General features: G+C 35.0%; 2 protein-coding genes across 2 annotated transcripts in view; both read right to left on the bottom strand.

Moving 5' to 3' along the window:
- LOC129223199 (nucleoprotein TPR-like) overlaps positions 1–14,375 on the bottom strand; it is a 110,545-nt gene that overhangs the window by 32,982 nt on the left and 63,188 nt on the right. The gene's annotated exons all lie outside the window — the stretch shown is intronic.
- Positions 6–9,811, bottom strand: LOC129221881 (uncharacterized). Its single transcript, XM_054856249.1, has 5 exons — positions 9,773–9,811; positions 8,662–8,724; positions 7,653–7,755; positions 2,901–3,024; positions 6–256 (listed from the first exon to the last, which is right to left on the bottom strand). Exons 2-5 carry the CDS (start codon positions 8,717–8,719, stop codon positions 119–121), a joined length of 423 nt encoding a protein of 140 aa, XP_054712224.1. The 5' UTR covers positions 8,720–8,724; positions 9,773–9,811; the 3' UTR covers positions 6–118.

The following is a 14,375-nucleotide window of genomic DNA, read 5'->3' as shown; positions in this document are numbered from 1 at the left end:
TTAACAAATAAAACAATAATTTGGATTTTCCAACATTATTTTATTTCTTGAGAAAACGCTATATTACAGTTCTCATAGAACGAATCGATGGCTGAACCTTGTCTTCTTTCAACGTCGTTCAATCAAAAATTCCCATTTTCTCCAAAATTTCTTTGAGCTGCCCTTTCACCCTCTCTTTTATTATCTCTATAGTTTCTTTCGCTAGTTCATCTTCTTCAATATTCAGTTCCTTCATCTTTTCTTTAAGATCTCGAAGCTGAAATAGAGCATTCCAGAAATCTCAGGTTATATTCAATCCTACATAAAATAGTAAAATTATTTGTATGTTGGTGGCGGCAGGTTACTTTGCCTGTTTCAAAGAAAGAGCAATAATGTTTCATTCAAATATCTAGCTTGAAGCCTAATTCAAATATCCCTTTTATTATGCTTCAAATATTGATAATTCTTACCTCAATAGCATAATGTGAATTCAAATGCAGAAAAATCTTTTTAAGGCGTCTATCCTTTCTTCCTTTAAAGAAGAAGGAACTTTTAAGGTCTCAACTACAATTCCGGTTAATGTTGTCTAGTTTATAAATTAAAACGGACATGCAGTTTTTTGAGCAATCACGATTGCTAATTGTTTTTATTTGACCGTTCTTGACGTTTGGTTCCTTTTTCAACACCACCGTCCTCTGCAGGCGCAACTCCTCCCGGTAGCCGCTGCTCCTAGTAGGTAGCGTCCGTGTCCTCCACACACGCACGCTCATACACACTCACACACACGCACCTTTACACACATACACACACACCAACGTGCATACACCCATGTCTACACACACACACAAGCCTACACATACACAACTATGCACACGTAACCGCCCAAGAGGAGGGACAGCAACCGTTTCTAGAAACAAGCGAGTGGGGTAGTAACCAATGTGAGGATGCTGTCGCAACTCGTGATTACGAAAAAGATAATTTGAATTCAAAATTTCAGAATTCAAATTAATTTTGAAAATTCTTTTTTTTTTAAATTTATTTAACTTTACGTATTCAGTTATCCATACAGTACGAAAATACCTATCCATACACCTTGAAGGTAGTCCCAGCTATACCCAAACCAATATAATGTAATATAACAAAACCTTTTTACCAAACCAAATTTGGTGAAGATCCGACTTGAACTGTGAACTTGTATATCATAACATATCACAATACAGGGTCCCCCGTACCTACCACTATTTGCGTTTTAACCAGTAAGATGGGGCCATAGCATATCATATCACACTACAGGGTCCCCCGTACCTACCACTATTTGCGATTTAATAAATTAGATGGGGCCCTGAAGCCATTTATGTTTTTTGATCTAGGACACAAGCCAAGTAATCCCTGTTCCAGCACTCTCACAGGTATTGATTCACTTGGAGGACTTTGTGACCACGACATAGTTAACGTGCCTCAGTCACCATTAACCAACACATAGGTTCTTCGACCGATTGATATTGAACCCGAAATCTTTCGATTACGAATCCGACTTTTTGGAAAATACTTTCCAGCAAACTGCTATTGCTAGATTGCAAAAAATGTTATTTGACCAACGATGATTTTTAATATCCGTCTGAGACCGAAAGAATAACGCATCAGTTTTTTAATACGGGAAAAAAAACTATACCCCCCCCCCCTTTCTGCGCACACAAGAAGAAAGGGTAAAGCTCAAAATGAAATTAGTTATTTTCAGTATTCTAAAAGCATAAATTGATTTATTTTCCCCCAACCAATCTTATTCTAAAAAGTGATTTTAATGCTGAACTAGTAGATAAAGATGGCCTATTACAGGGTTTTAAATATGCGGTTCTTTTCCTAGCCAACAATAAGAGGCAGAGATTCCATGGAGGGGAGGGGTGATATGGGTAACAGAGATTTCTATTTCGTTTAGTGCCGTCATTTAGCAGTGATATTATATGCTATTTCTAAATTCGCACGTGATAGCTCTGAAAACTTCGTTCAGTTATCTTCTTCAGTGCGTCTTTTTGACTTTACGTTACAATTCCCATTCAGTTGCCTGCCTCAATAGTGTAGCAAAGAAATTTTTCTGTTCGGGATTTCGATACTTTAAAAAGTTGTCTTTAAAAATCACTATTTATTAATAGCAGCTGTGAAATGAAATGAAATGTTATGTACGATAAAAAAAAAAGTAGTACTCGTACTGAGTACGACTCTTCCAGTACCGAGTAACTACCTCGTACTCGGTCGTCGCTCAGTACTCTTTCTAAGCCAATTCACCTTAACTGAATAGATAGGTGGCAATTAATTCCAAGATTGTAAGGAATGCTTCAAATTTAATATGACCCGACGTCCAAAATCATAAATGCAAAGGAACTAACACAAACCAAACAGAAAACAGAAATTGTTTAAGCAATAGAAACTTAGATGTCAAGAGGATTTAAGAAGTAACAATGAACCTTTCTGTTGTGATTTCTTCAAACAAAGGCATTATCAAAACGTATCATTTATAATACGTGATACGTATGATGTAAATACAAATGACTCAGAAAATCTCGTGGTCTCGTTTTTGTTGTTTTTTATACTTTAAGGCGTCTTTTTAAAAAAATTTCGTCTTTATTCTACATTACTTTGACTACTTCATATTAGCTTCCAGATACCTTTTTTAAAGCTTTTAAGGGGGAAAAAATTACTTTTATCAAACAGAAATAGTCACTCCTAATTTGTATCAACTTTTAGTATGACTTTTAAAATCAATTGTGTTCTGAGCGAAATTCTCAAAACAAATTGGTATTCCATAAAAACCAAAACTGTTCTAAAACATTACTAAGAAAAACAAAGCCAATTTCCTATCCCCTTAAAAACAGTGCAAATTATGTTCTGTATCTGCTTAGGAAATAAAATTAGACAATTTTTACCGCTTTTAAAACATCTTGATTGACTTCTTTTCCATCAATTATAGCCTTTTCAATTTTTTCCAGTGCTTCATCAAATTTTTCTCTTAAAAATGCTTCTAGTTCATCTTTAGTAGTTTTCCTTAATCTGATGGAAGTAGACAAAACAATTAGTTATACTGAAAATGTCTTACATAAAACATGATTATATCAAAATTTTCATTATTCTGAAATGATAATAAAAACAGCCAAAGAATGCAAAAAAGAAAGAAAAAAGCAAACATTTAGAGTTATATTTTACCTATACTAACACAGCTGATAAATTTAAGTGACATAAATATATCTTTCTTATGCAGTTTTGACAAAAATTGAAGTTTTTCATGGGCAGCAAAACCTGCACACCTGAATTTTAATGAAGGTACTTAAAAAAGCTCGGAACACACAAGTTTTAACATACAAGGACTCTTTTTTAAATAAGAATCATTTCGTAACAATGGAAAAGAAACTTTTTTCATGAATGAAAATTGTATCACAAACTAAAATATGAACATTTTTTTTTTAGTTTTCAAAGTAGTCGCCATTAACATCGAAACATACATGTACGTTGAGTTGTGGTGACATATTTTGAACTACAAAAAGCATCTACAGAAGCTTTGAAAAAAGATGAAAGTCTGATAGTGCCAAGTTAGGATTGTATGGTGGATGGTCCAGTACTTCCCACTGAAAGTTTAGTATCGTCTTTGTTCTTGTCTCAGCAACTTTAGCAGCAAATTACATGTGATTTTTTACAGCTCATCAATTGGCAGACTAGTTTCTTTTTTTTTTTTTTTTTTTTTTTTTTTTTGAGAAATTATGAATAATATTTCAAGACTGCTGTAGCATTTAGACATTAGTCGTAACGTCTTCAAATTTCTATACCAAAATTTCGTTTTTTTCTAATCAAAACTCTTATTTAGAGTTTATTCATAAATAAACATCGAATGAAAAATAACATAGTAGGGGAATGTGGAGCAAAATGAAAGTGCGGGGCGAAGTGAAATGGTGAAATATTTACGCTGCTTTTAGCTCCACCTATCTATTAATATTTTAACTATTCAGTAACACATACCGTCTATTCCGGTCAAGAAAAAAATCCTTTTGAAAATTAAAGAATATGATAACAAAAGCAATTTTCAAAAATTGATACGCAGATTGTAGGGTAGACTGGGGCACGCTTACGCTGATTTTTTCCAATGAATTTTCTAATTTTTATGTTTTAACTTAGTAAATTTTAGACATTGCGGTTTTGTGAAGCACTTAATGGTGTCAAAATTGGTATATTCAGTTGTTGCTCAGCTTGTGTTTTTAACCGTTTAAAAAAATACTTTTTGAGTCCAAATCAGTTGTGTAAACTTGCTCCGGACATGGGGCACGTTTACGCATATTTATTTCGACACCCAACGTGGTTCTGTTGGTGTTTTGAACATAATGTCTTAACGTCGCTAAAATAAAGCATATTTGTTACTGACTGAACAGTGTATAAAGTTGAAGTTGAAGGGGCATGAAGACAGCACTATATGATAGTAAGCTATAAGATACGAATGTGTAACTTAATAAAAAAATTAAATGGTAATTTTCAAAATTAAATAGCCGGAAAATGCGGAAAATGTTTGAGACAGTTTGAAGCGAAAAATGTGTCAGGGGCACGTTTAAGTAAGACACAGTAAGGACGATCGTAAACGTGCTCCGACTTCAACACGTAAATTGCCCCGTCACTAAGTTTGGATTTATTTTGTAAGGTGCAAAAAAATTTAATAACATTTCAGTTCATACAAATACAATTATCAAAAAAGGATAAAATCCTGCTAATTTTTATATACATTGCTTGACATTGAAAGTGTAACACCAAGAAGAATTGGTCAGAAAGTGATGAAATTTGGAAAAAAGACAGAGACAGCAAGGAATAATAATGAAAAAATTAATTTGAATTTTGTCATCTTGAATTCAAATTATGTTTTTCGCAATCACGAGTGTGTGTTTGTATGTGTGTGTGGGGGGGGGGGGTATGTGTATGTGTGTGTAAGCATATGTGTTTGTGTCTGTGTGCAGGCATGAATGTGTGGGCAGTTGTGTGTATTTGTGTGTATGTGTAGGTGCCTGTATGCATGCGTGTGTGTATGTGTTTGTGTATGTGTGTATGTGTTTGTGTATGAGTGTGTATGTGTTTGTGTGTGCGTGTGTGTTGGTGTGTGTATGTATGCGTGTGTGTGTAGGATATGGACGCAACCTGGAGACGGTTTTCGCTAGAGGAGCAGATCGTGAGGCCGGCCGCCGCGACGGGTGGTGCTGGCGGAGGGTGGCGCCGCGCCGGTGGGAAAAATGATAGCACGCCAAAAACAGTCAAATGAAAGCAATAAGCAATCGTGATTGCTCAATAAATGATCTTAATTTCAAAATGATATGCAGAATACAGAGCGAGAACGGCGTTGGCTTAGTAGGATGGTAGGACCACCGCGGACAGCGATACACGAAGAAACACGTCTAAGCATAGAGTCAATAAGGCTGCGTATGGTGTCCAGAGGGATGGCTCTCCATTCCCTTTCAACCATTTGCCACAGTTCGTCTTCTGAACGAGGCAGGGACAGAGTCTGCAAACGGCGTCCAATCACATTCCACATATGTTCGATTGGTGACTGCTCAGGAGAGTATGGTGGCCAGGGAAGCATCTGTGTGCCTTGGAGAGCATGTTGGCTTGTGCGAGCACTGTGCGGTCCGGCGTTATCCTGCTGAAAAATTGCATTAGGTAGCCATTGAAGGTTAGGGATTGCCACTGGCCGCAGTACATTATCCAAGTATCGTTGGGCAGTCATAGTGCCCTGAAAACGAACTAGAGGTGATATGGAATAGTACGCAATTGCGCCCCAAACCATTATGCCACGTTGTCGTGCGGTGGGATGTTCCTCAGTTATTGCCGGATTAGATCTGTCTCCACGTCGACGCCACACACTTATGAGGCGACTATCATTGGATAAACAGAAGCGGGATTTATCTGAGAACACAACATTTCGCCATTCTGTCATCCACGTCGCTCTAGACCGGCACCATACTAAACGTTGTTGTCTATGTTGTGGGGTCAATGGCAGTCTTCTTAGCGGACGCCGTGATTGCAGACCACGTGCGACCAAACGACGGGAAATGGTTCTGGTTGACACGGGAACGTTCAGGGTATCTTGCACCTGCTGCAGAATCGAGGAACAAGTGACTTGTGGGTCTGCTGCAGCTTGTCGGTGAATGCGTCGATCCACGCGTTCTGACGTCACTCTGGCTGCCCCTGCACCCCTCAATCTTGCCACGTTTCGTTGTTCCAACCATCTTCGGCACAGCCAATGCACCGTGCTCGCATTCATGTGGGTATTAGCTGTGATTTGACGTACGGACCAATCTCCCCTTCTCAGTCCGATCACCATACCCCTCGTAAAATCGTCTATCTGCTGGAAGTGCCTTCATTGACGTCGGCCTGGCATTCTCTCGTGTTACACGTATTCTCCAAGACAAAAACAAAATTTCTTCGATAATTCTCCATTCAGAAATAAGGACACGAATATTGCCCATTCAGCAAATTCCTTACCTTATATCTTACTTCACGTGCGTCGGAGAGCTGCGCATTTCACATCATTTACATAACTCAGTGATGTACGTCTACTCTAAAATTTGCATAAATTTCTGAACACTTTTTCTTTGATGTTGCATTTTCAATGTCGAGCAGTGTATTTGTTTTTTCTTAACTAAATATTATTTATTCACAGTAAGCTTCAAAACGTTCAACACAAAATTTACTCAACTTTGTAGAAAACAGATTATTCTTTATGCATGCTGGACCGAAGCTCGACTAATACTCAAAAACTTATGAGAATATTTGCTAGGGAGTAGCATCAATCTGTTATGACTGTTGGCTCTCCAGTTATAATTTGTTTTGAAAAATGAGCACTTCGTTAACGTGCCCCTTTCTACCCTAATATTTTGTTTCGCATCAAAAAATATTTTTGGTAATATTAAACGATAAAACTCTTGTTATAAACATTTGAATTTTTAATTAAGACCTACTTATGTTCAGTGCAGTATTTATTTGCTTAATATTAAGCTTATTTGTATTGTATTTTTTTTTTTTTTTTTACAATTAGGCATGTCCATGCGGAGCAAAGTGGATGGGGCAAAGTGAAATAGTTCTAGTCATTTACTTATTCTGTCTTATACCAAATCACTTACGTTTTCATTTATTAATTAGTTTATTTGAGTTCCTTCATTTAATAATTCCCCTATTTATTCATCCATTCACTTATCTTATTAAATCGTTATTTTATTCCCTCATTTATTTATTTTTGTTTATTATTTCATTTCTTTTTATTTATACTTTCATTTTTTTATTTACCCATCCTATTTAATAGAAAATAGCTTTAATGATCGAATAGAAAACATTTCATTAAAAAAATATTTCATTTTTCACTGTGCCCTTTGGAAAAAAACGATAAAAAGTTTCAAGCTTTTTTTTTTTTTTTTTTTTTTTTTTTTTTTTTTTTTGAGGCACAAATTACTGTCAAAAATAAGAAATAATGTTTCAATGCGAGTTTAATTGTAAAGTATAATGTTCTTCCTTTATGTACTGCAATTGTCAGAACAAATTTTCCATTTGTACCTTTGTTCATTTTGAAAAAAAGTAAGTTATCTTAACCATTTCACTTTGCCCCACATTCCCCTACTACATATTGAGAAATTACTTCTTATGTGTGCTCTTTTTACCTGATTTCATTGATCACAGATGAAAGCCCTTTCTGAAGCTTTCGCATTTCCTGAAGTTTGTCCGCCACGTCATCAGAGGAATCGGTAAAGAAGTGAGTAAAATCTTTAATAAAAAAGAGTAAAACAGCGAATTAGAATAAGCAAATTTCTTTTAAGTTTTGACTATTTTTAGAAAAGTTTGCTTTGTGCGCGAGGGAAATGTTAAAACTGAAATGAGTAAATTTCTTTTTTCTACAGAGCTGAAGCAGGGGGTGACTATACTAGATCATAGCTCAGTCTGCACAATTGAAATTTATGGATTGGTTGTTTTTAATGGCGTTTTTTTTTGGGGGGGGGAGTTTCATACTTGGAGGGATTCAGCAGTATTTGAAGGGGTGCACCTTCGCTTTAGGAAGTAGCACCTCTGGGCGATCAAGCACGCTCTAATTAATAGCGGAAAAGATGTTACAGAAAAGAAAAAAGAGAAATACATTAAAAAAAACCATCCTTATGATATTTTTTTGTTTATTATTTCGCTCATTATTTGATTTCTAACATAGTGCAATACGCGTGAAATTGATCTCTCTGAAACTAAATAGTTCTCTTTCACTTAGAACTTAACTGATAGTTTTACAAATTTTCTAATACCACCACACTAAAAATTCTGAATATTCATAGATTATTGTATGTACATTGCCTAACGAGGCTGTCTAACGAGAATGCAATCCAAATTTAAAGATAGTCAAAATCTTTTATAGAAGAATAATCTCTAAGACATTGTAAGTAACGGACGAGAATATATCCTTGAAATGTTTACTCTGATTTTCGCTAGAAACGTTTTTGCCAGTGTTCTCAATAGATGTTTGTCCATATAAAACAGGATAACCTAAACGACGTACAGATAAATCCGCATATTGTTTTCTTTAATATGCGTAAAATCTCTGATATCAATATTATTTACTACAGGAAGGAAATTTTTAATAAAAATTATAAAATCATTAAGGATACAAAAAGTAACAGAAATACTCACCATCTGCTGAGGCTGCGGCTACAAACCCGATCAGCAACAGTACTGCTAAGAACTTCATGGTTCCTGAAAAAGACGATAAGTTACACAAATGTGTACACTTTCGCTATAGAAGTTTAAGTCCATTACAATAGGGTGGCCGCCTCATCCGACGTTCTGGCTCCTGAAACCAAAATGCTTTTCCGACTGCGTACCAAAAAAACATCGAAGAAAGCTTGTATCTACGTTTCAAATCTGTTTCTTATTCGATGCTTGAAATATTTAGTCCAATCAGTTGTTTTTTATTAAGATTTAAACCTGAAATTTTATTGGGTAAAAAAAAAGAGAGATCCGTATCCGCGGATCTTGACACTAATGATCGGGATCCGTATCCGTATCCGCGGATCTTCTTTTTTAACGATCCGGCACATCACTAATCATCATATGATTAATGCAATTCATAAAAAGTGATTGAAATGAAATTGATTAAAATAGTATCATATTTGTTTTTAAATATTAATTAAATAAAACTTTGGTTTATATGATTTTCTTGTTTCAGTATTTCACCGTTCGTACTAATATTTCTGATTTCAAGCAAAATGCATATCGTCGGTTTAGAGGTAATACTCACTAAGTACATTTTAGGTCAATTTTAAGGTCTTACCACATTTGGTTACTAAATGCTGGGATGATTAATCCAAAATTACAATAAAGCAGACCTTAAAAAAATACTTGAACATCAATTAAAGAAAAACTACAACAAAAAATCACCCACAGTTTTTTTTTTCTTTTTTTTTCTTTTTTTAATAACTAATTTTTAGATTTTTTTTCCACATTTCCAGAAATTAATCAAAGTGCACTTAGTGAGTTTTTCCTCTAAACCGACGATATTATATAAAAAGAGCTTCATAACTCTAAAACATTATTTGATTGGCGCAATCACATTTGAGCGTAATAATGCTGCTTGCTATAAGTATGGCACACTACTTATATTACTATTAACAATAAATATGAAGCAATTTTTAAACTTAAAACACGGATTGATTTTTTTTCAACAATTAGATAAATGAGCTTTAAAATCATTTATAGACATTTTTCTCGAAAGTCTTGAAATTAAATTTCAAAACATACTCACGCTATGTAATAGGAAGAAAAGGGACGATTCCAAACAAATAGCATTTTTATTAACTATATTATCTCTGTCAGAAACAATAAAGAAACAATTATCTGCATTTCATTTGATAAGATATTTCTAGTCGCGAGGTAATAATAACCCTTTTAATAAAAGATAAGTTTATTTATCAAATTCTTGGAAGTCTCTGAATTACGCTTTGAATTGATTGCGCCCGAGTCACTTTTGTGGCCTTCGTTTTAAATTTTATATAAAAAGTATAGGCTTCTTTCTCTTTTATTATTACTGTCTAAATACGTTTTTTAAGTATATCACAGACAAATAGAAAATGATCATTTTAACAAAAAGATGAAAATGTATCATACAATGAACTATGTTTCGTAATTGTTCAAATACCGAAAAATATTGCATTCAAGTAACAGGAAGTATCCAACGTTGTTTAGCACAAATAAACAGATAACAGAATACACGTGTTTCGGGGTTTCAAGGAACCCCTTTTCAATTCAAAGGTGTGAGCTACAAGATGTAAAGACATCCAGTATACTAGAAGCTCACACCTTTGAATTGAAAAAGGGGTTCCTTGAAACCCCAAAACACGTGTATTCTTTCATCTGTTTATTTGTGCTAAACAACGTTGGATATTTCCTGTTATTCCTCGGAACAAAAGTATTTATTTATTGTTTAATTGCATACAAGTGTTTTAGTAGTTACAAAAAAAAGATCTTTAACATTTTTTTTTTCAAGTCGAAGCATTTTCAATCATCTAGAGTTAGTGTGAAGTCACAACTGGCACATACAGATTTTTATTCCATATTGTAATAATGTTAGTTTTTCTCATTAGTAGGTTCCTCTAAGTACATTCTAACCACAGATGACGTGGAATCTGGCAAGCGGCGAAGTTAGGACAATTCCATCGGAATGAATCTAGCAAGACGGAAGGGAAAATAGCAGTGGGGTTTTTATTCACGCGTTTTACAATGTCGCTATGGTTTTATTAATTTATTGCATTCTCTAAGTTGAAAATAAGGGGAAGCGAAAAGAGTTTCTGTGGAAACAACGAAATGAAAATAAAATATTTTTATTTCGTCCAGAAATGTGAAAGCGAAATGGTAAGCTCAAAATTATGCTGTAAAAAAATCAATTGATTTTTGTAGTGAGAATGTAAATCGAATATTTTAAATTTAAAAAAATATATTGCCGTAACTAAATTGCCATTTTCACAAAACTGTGTTCAAATAATGAAGAGGCAAAAACGCGCATCTAGAACAAACAAGCTACTACCCCTGAACACTAACAGATGCGTCCATTTCCACCTATAATTTGCCTTTCTATATCATCTGTGGTCAAACTGTAAATTCTTATGTGTCACATTACTGTATAAAGAAGCAAAAAGATAAAAGGTTTTACCCACCTACCTTTAAAATAATACAAAAATTAAAATTTTCGGTATGGTGCTTCTTGTTAAAGTGTTTGTCATTTATGCATGACCGGCGGTACCCGCACGGCTTCGCCCGTAGTAGAAAATTAAAAGTCCATTTGGTTCGCCTGTATATTTACAAATAATGGAGGATGAATTTCTAGCCAATTTTTCTATGTTCATTTGCTCGCCCATGTTACGGTTCCACGTTATGATAATTTGGTAATTTACTCGTCCACCTTATGATAATTTCCTCGGTAAAATGTTCTTAAAATTGGAATAGAAAAAGAACAAAATAGAATTTTCGAAAAATCGCTTCAAAGTACTCACCTTTATGCTACGAATAATTCTGTGCCAAGTTTCGTTGAAAATCGGCAGAACGTTCTAGGCGCTATGCGCGTAACAGACATACAGAGATCCAGAAACACAGACATACAGAGACACAGATATCCTGAGACACAGACATCCAAAGACACAGATATCCAGAGACACAGACATCCAGAGACACAGATATCCTGAGACACAGACATCCAGAGACACAGATATCCAGAGACACAGACTTTCAGCTTTCTTATTAGTAAAGAAAAGATCAATATGTATGCCAATCAAGGTCATTTATGCATGCATCCAGAAACATTTCAAGGGAGGAGCGATTGATTTTTTTACATACCCTTTACTACGTATTCTGGTTCGCAAATGTTCATCATAAATGTTTTGAACTTCAACCCTAAAATATTTCCCGGGGAAAGTCCCAAACCTCTGTTCCCTAACTTTAACATACTCAAAGAGGTCTGATTTTTTTTTCTTTTTTTGAACTTCAATAGCAAAAATGTACCAATGGAGAGTCCCTCGAGGGAGGGGCGATCGCTCCGTCGTCCCTCCCTTGTATCCGCCCTTGATACCAATGCAATAAAACTAGACATGTCACATAAATTACGACATCAAAAACGAAGAGGTCCAATATTCCTGTGTGAACGGGATGTGCGGGGACCAGCTATTTGCTCTCTTTGATTTGACGTTAAAAGCAAAGTCGAAAGTAAAACAATTGTTAGTTTATTAAGAGTTGTAAATATATATATAATGTAACGGAACAGGGAATGGCAGTGATAGAAAATTACATGAACTACCTATAATGATACAAGGACGAAGAACGAAAGCAGTTTCATTTTTGCTTCTAATGATGCAATGTAGATGCAATTAGATTTTGCAGTTTAGTAAATTTGATGTTTCTTCGCTTTACCGATTGGTTAAATTTGAGTTTGTAGAAAATGCTCAATTAATACAGTTACATTAGCTGAAGTTAGACAAATTCAATTTTTTCCGAAAGTTCAAAAATTTTCATCTTTTTTAGCAACCCTAAAAATTTGTCTGAAAAAACTTTAAACAAAAGTTTACAGAAATTCTTTTTTTTTTTTTTTTTTTTTTTTTTTTTTTTTTTTTTGTAGTTAGCTCAAAATTGAATTGAAACTTTAAAAAGAAATTTACCACAGTATTTCAATAAGTTCTGTAAAACCTAAGACAGATTTCAAAAACGTACTCTCTAAGCCCTTATTTCTCTGTTTCAAGAAAAAATAATGGAAAGCACAGAGACAAAATAACGAGAATAGCTTTATTTGTTACATGTAAGTTAATGAAATCAACAAAAAAAAAACTGCTCTTGGCTATAAACATCAGCTCATTTACTCCGTTATGAGGAATAGTAAAGTTCGTTTATTCGCGGTCGAGGATTTCTTTGATCTTCAATTTAAGGTCATCATAGATGTGTCCCAAATCTTCTTTGTACTCACGGAAGAATTCTTTGGCATCTTCGGCGACATCCTTGGTGATGTTTTTGGCATCTGCGATGAACTGGAAAATAAAATAGGAAATGAACATACAGTCTATTTTTCTTTCAAGAAAGTTATTGATTAGTAGAAGCTTGATTATGATGACTAAGATTGCCTAAAGCGCTGCAGGGGAGTTAAAGATATTTCACATTTTAGGCAGATATTGCAATATAATGTTCCCCGATTACTGGTTACCTCCGTTTGTTTTACAGCAAGACGTTAATTCTGGTTAAATTGCCTAAAAGTTCTAAAATTTCTGCATTTTAGCAATGGTTAAACATTCGCTCATCAGTTTTCAATCCGTTTTCCCCTTTCTTTCATGATTACTTAGTGAGTTTTAGAATTTGGCTCATGCCTCTGCCTCCCACCTCCCTCCCTCCCCCTCTCTCTTTGATGAAGCACTCCCATATAATGGTAATATGACACAATCGTATATCTACATTACAGGTGTTGTTTTGTAAAAAGCGAGAATAAACAGGAATTTGGGACACATTTTCTAATCCATGTGGAATTCAGTTAATTGTGCTCAATACGGCTGTGCGAATCATTGAAGTCGGATCTGCATTTTTTAACAAAATTTTAATTATTGCCACCAGATGTGTTTTTGCAACGTATTTTGACCTAGATAAAATGCTGTATGATCATTTCAGGATATAAAATAGTTTTTTTTTTTTTTTATCTGAAAAAGTGGCAACAGAATCAAATGTATAGATTCGTAAGACTTAAAAACGCTGTTTCTCAGTTTGAACTCGACTGCGTGTTACCCTATTTCCTCCGAACTGGCAATGTCTACCAGTTCAGTGCTAGTACCGTTAGATATAGGACAACGAGGGAACGCTATTCCGCCCAGTTTCATCTCTCTAAACCTTAAGGGGTCGGAAATCCAATGCTGAGGATGTTTTGCGGGCATACAGGGATGTCCGAATACACTGAAAAGCATTAAAATCATCAATTGAACGGCTGGCGAAAAAACGTTGTACGTTGGTTGTCAACCATTTTTTTTTTCAGTATAAAAATAATGAAAATAGTCCAGAGAATGAATCACCCCAGTGTTTTTAGTTCGTTTACAGTATCAGAGAATACACTAACCGACAGCGGCGTTGTAAGTAACGTGTATAAAAATTTATAGAAGAACTTTGTAGGTTGCAAACCTGCTTCGGGGCTTCCTTGAAATAGGAAATGAGAAGGTGGATGAATGGGAAAACATTGTACGTTGCTCTCCATGGACTGTTCAGTATATTGCACTAAGCAGATTCGTTTGTTGACTGTAGTAAAAGGCTGTTGTTTTTAACATACAACATTTTTCCCTCCACCCATTCCATTGTTACCGGGGGTTGGTGAGCAGGGGACAAAGACCCCTAGT

Source organism: Uloborus diversus, chromosome 5 (assembly GCF_026930045.1).
Source record: "Uloborus diversus isolate 005 chromosome 5, Udiv.v.3.1, whole genome shotgun sequence".
Taxonomy (NCBI): Eukaryota; Metazoa; Arthropoda; class Arachnida; order Araneae; family Uloboridae; genus Uloborus; species Uloborus diversus.
Note: the sequence above shows the minus strand (reverse complement) of the source record. Positions and strands in the feature narration are given on the sequence as shown.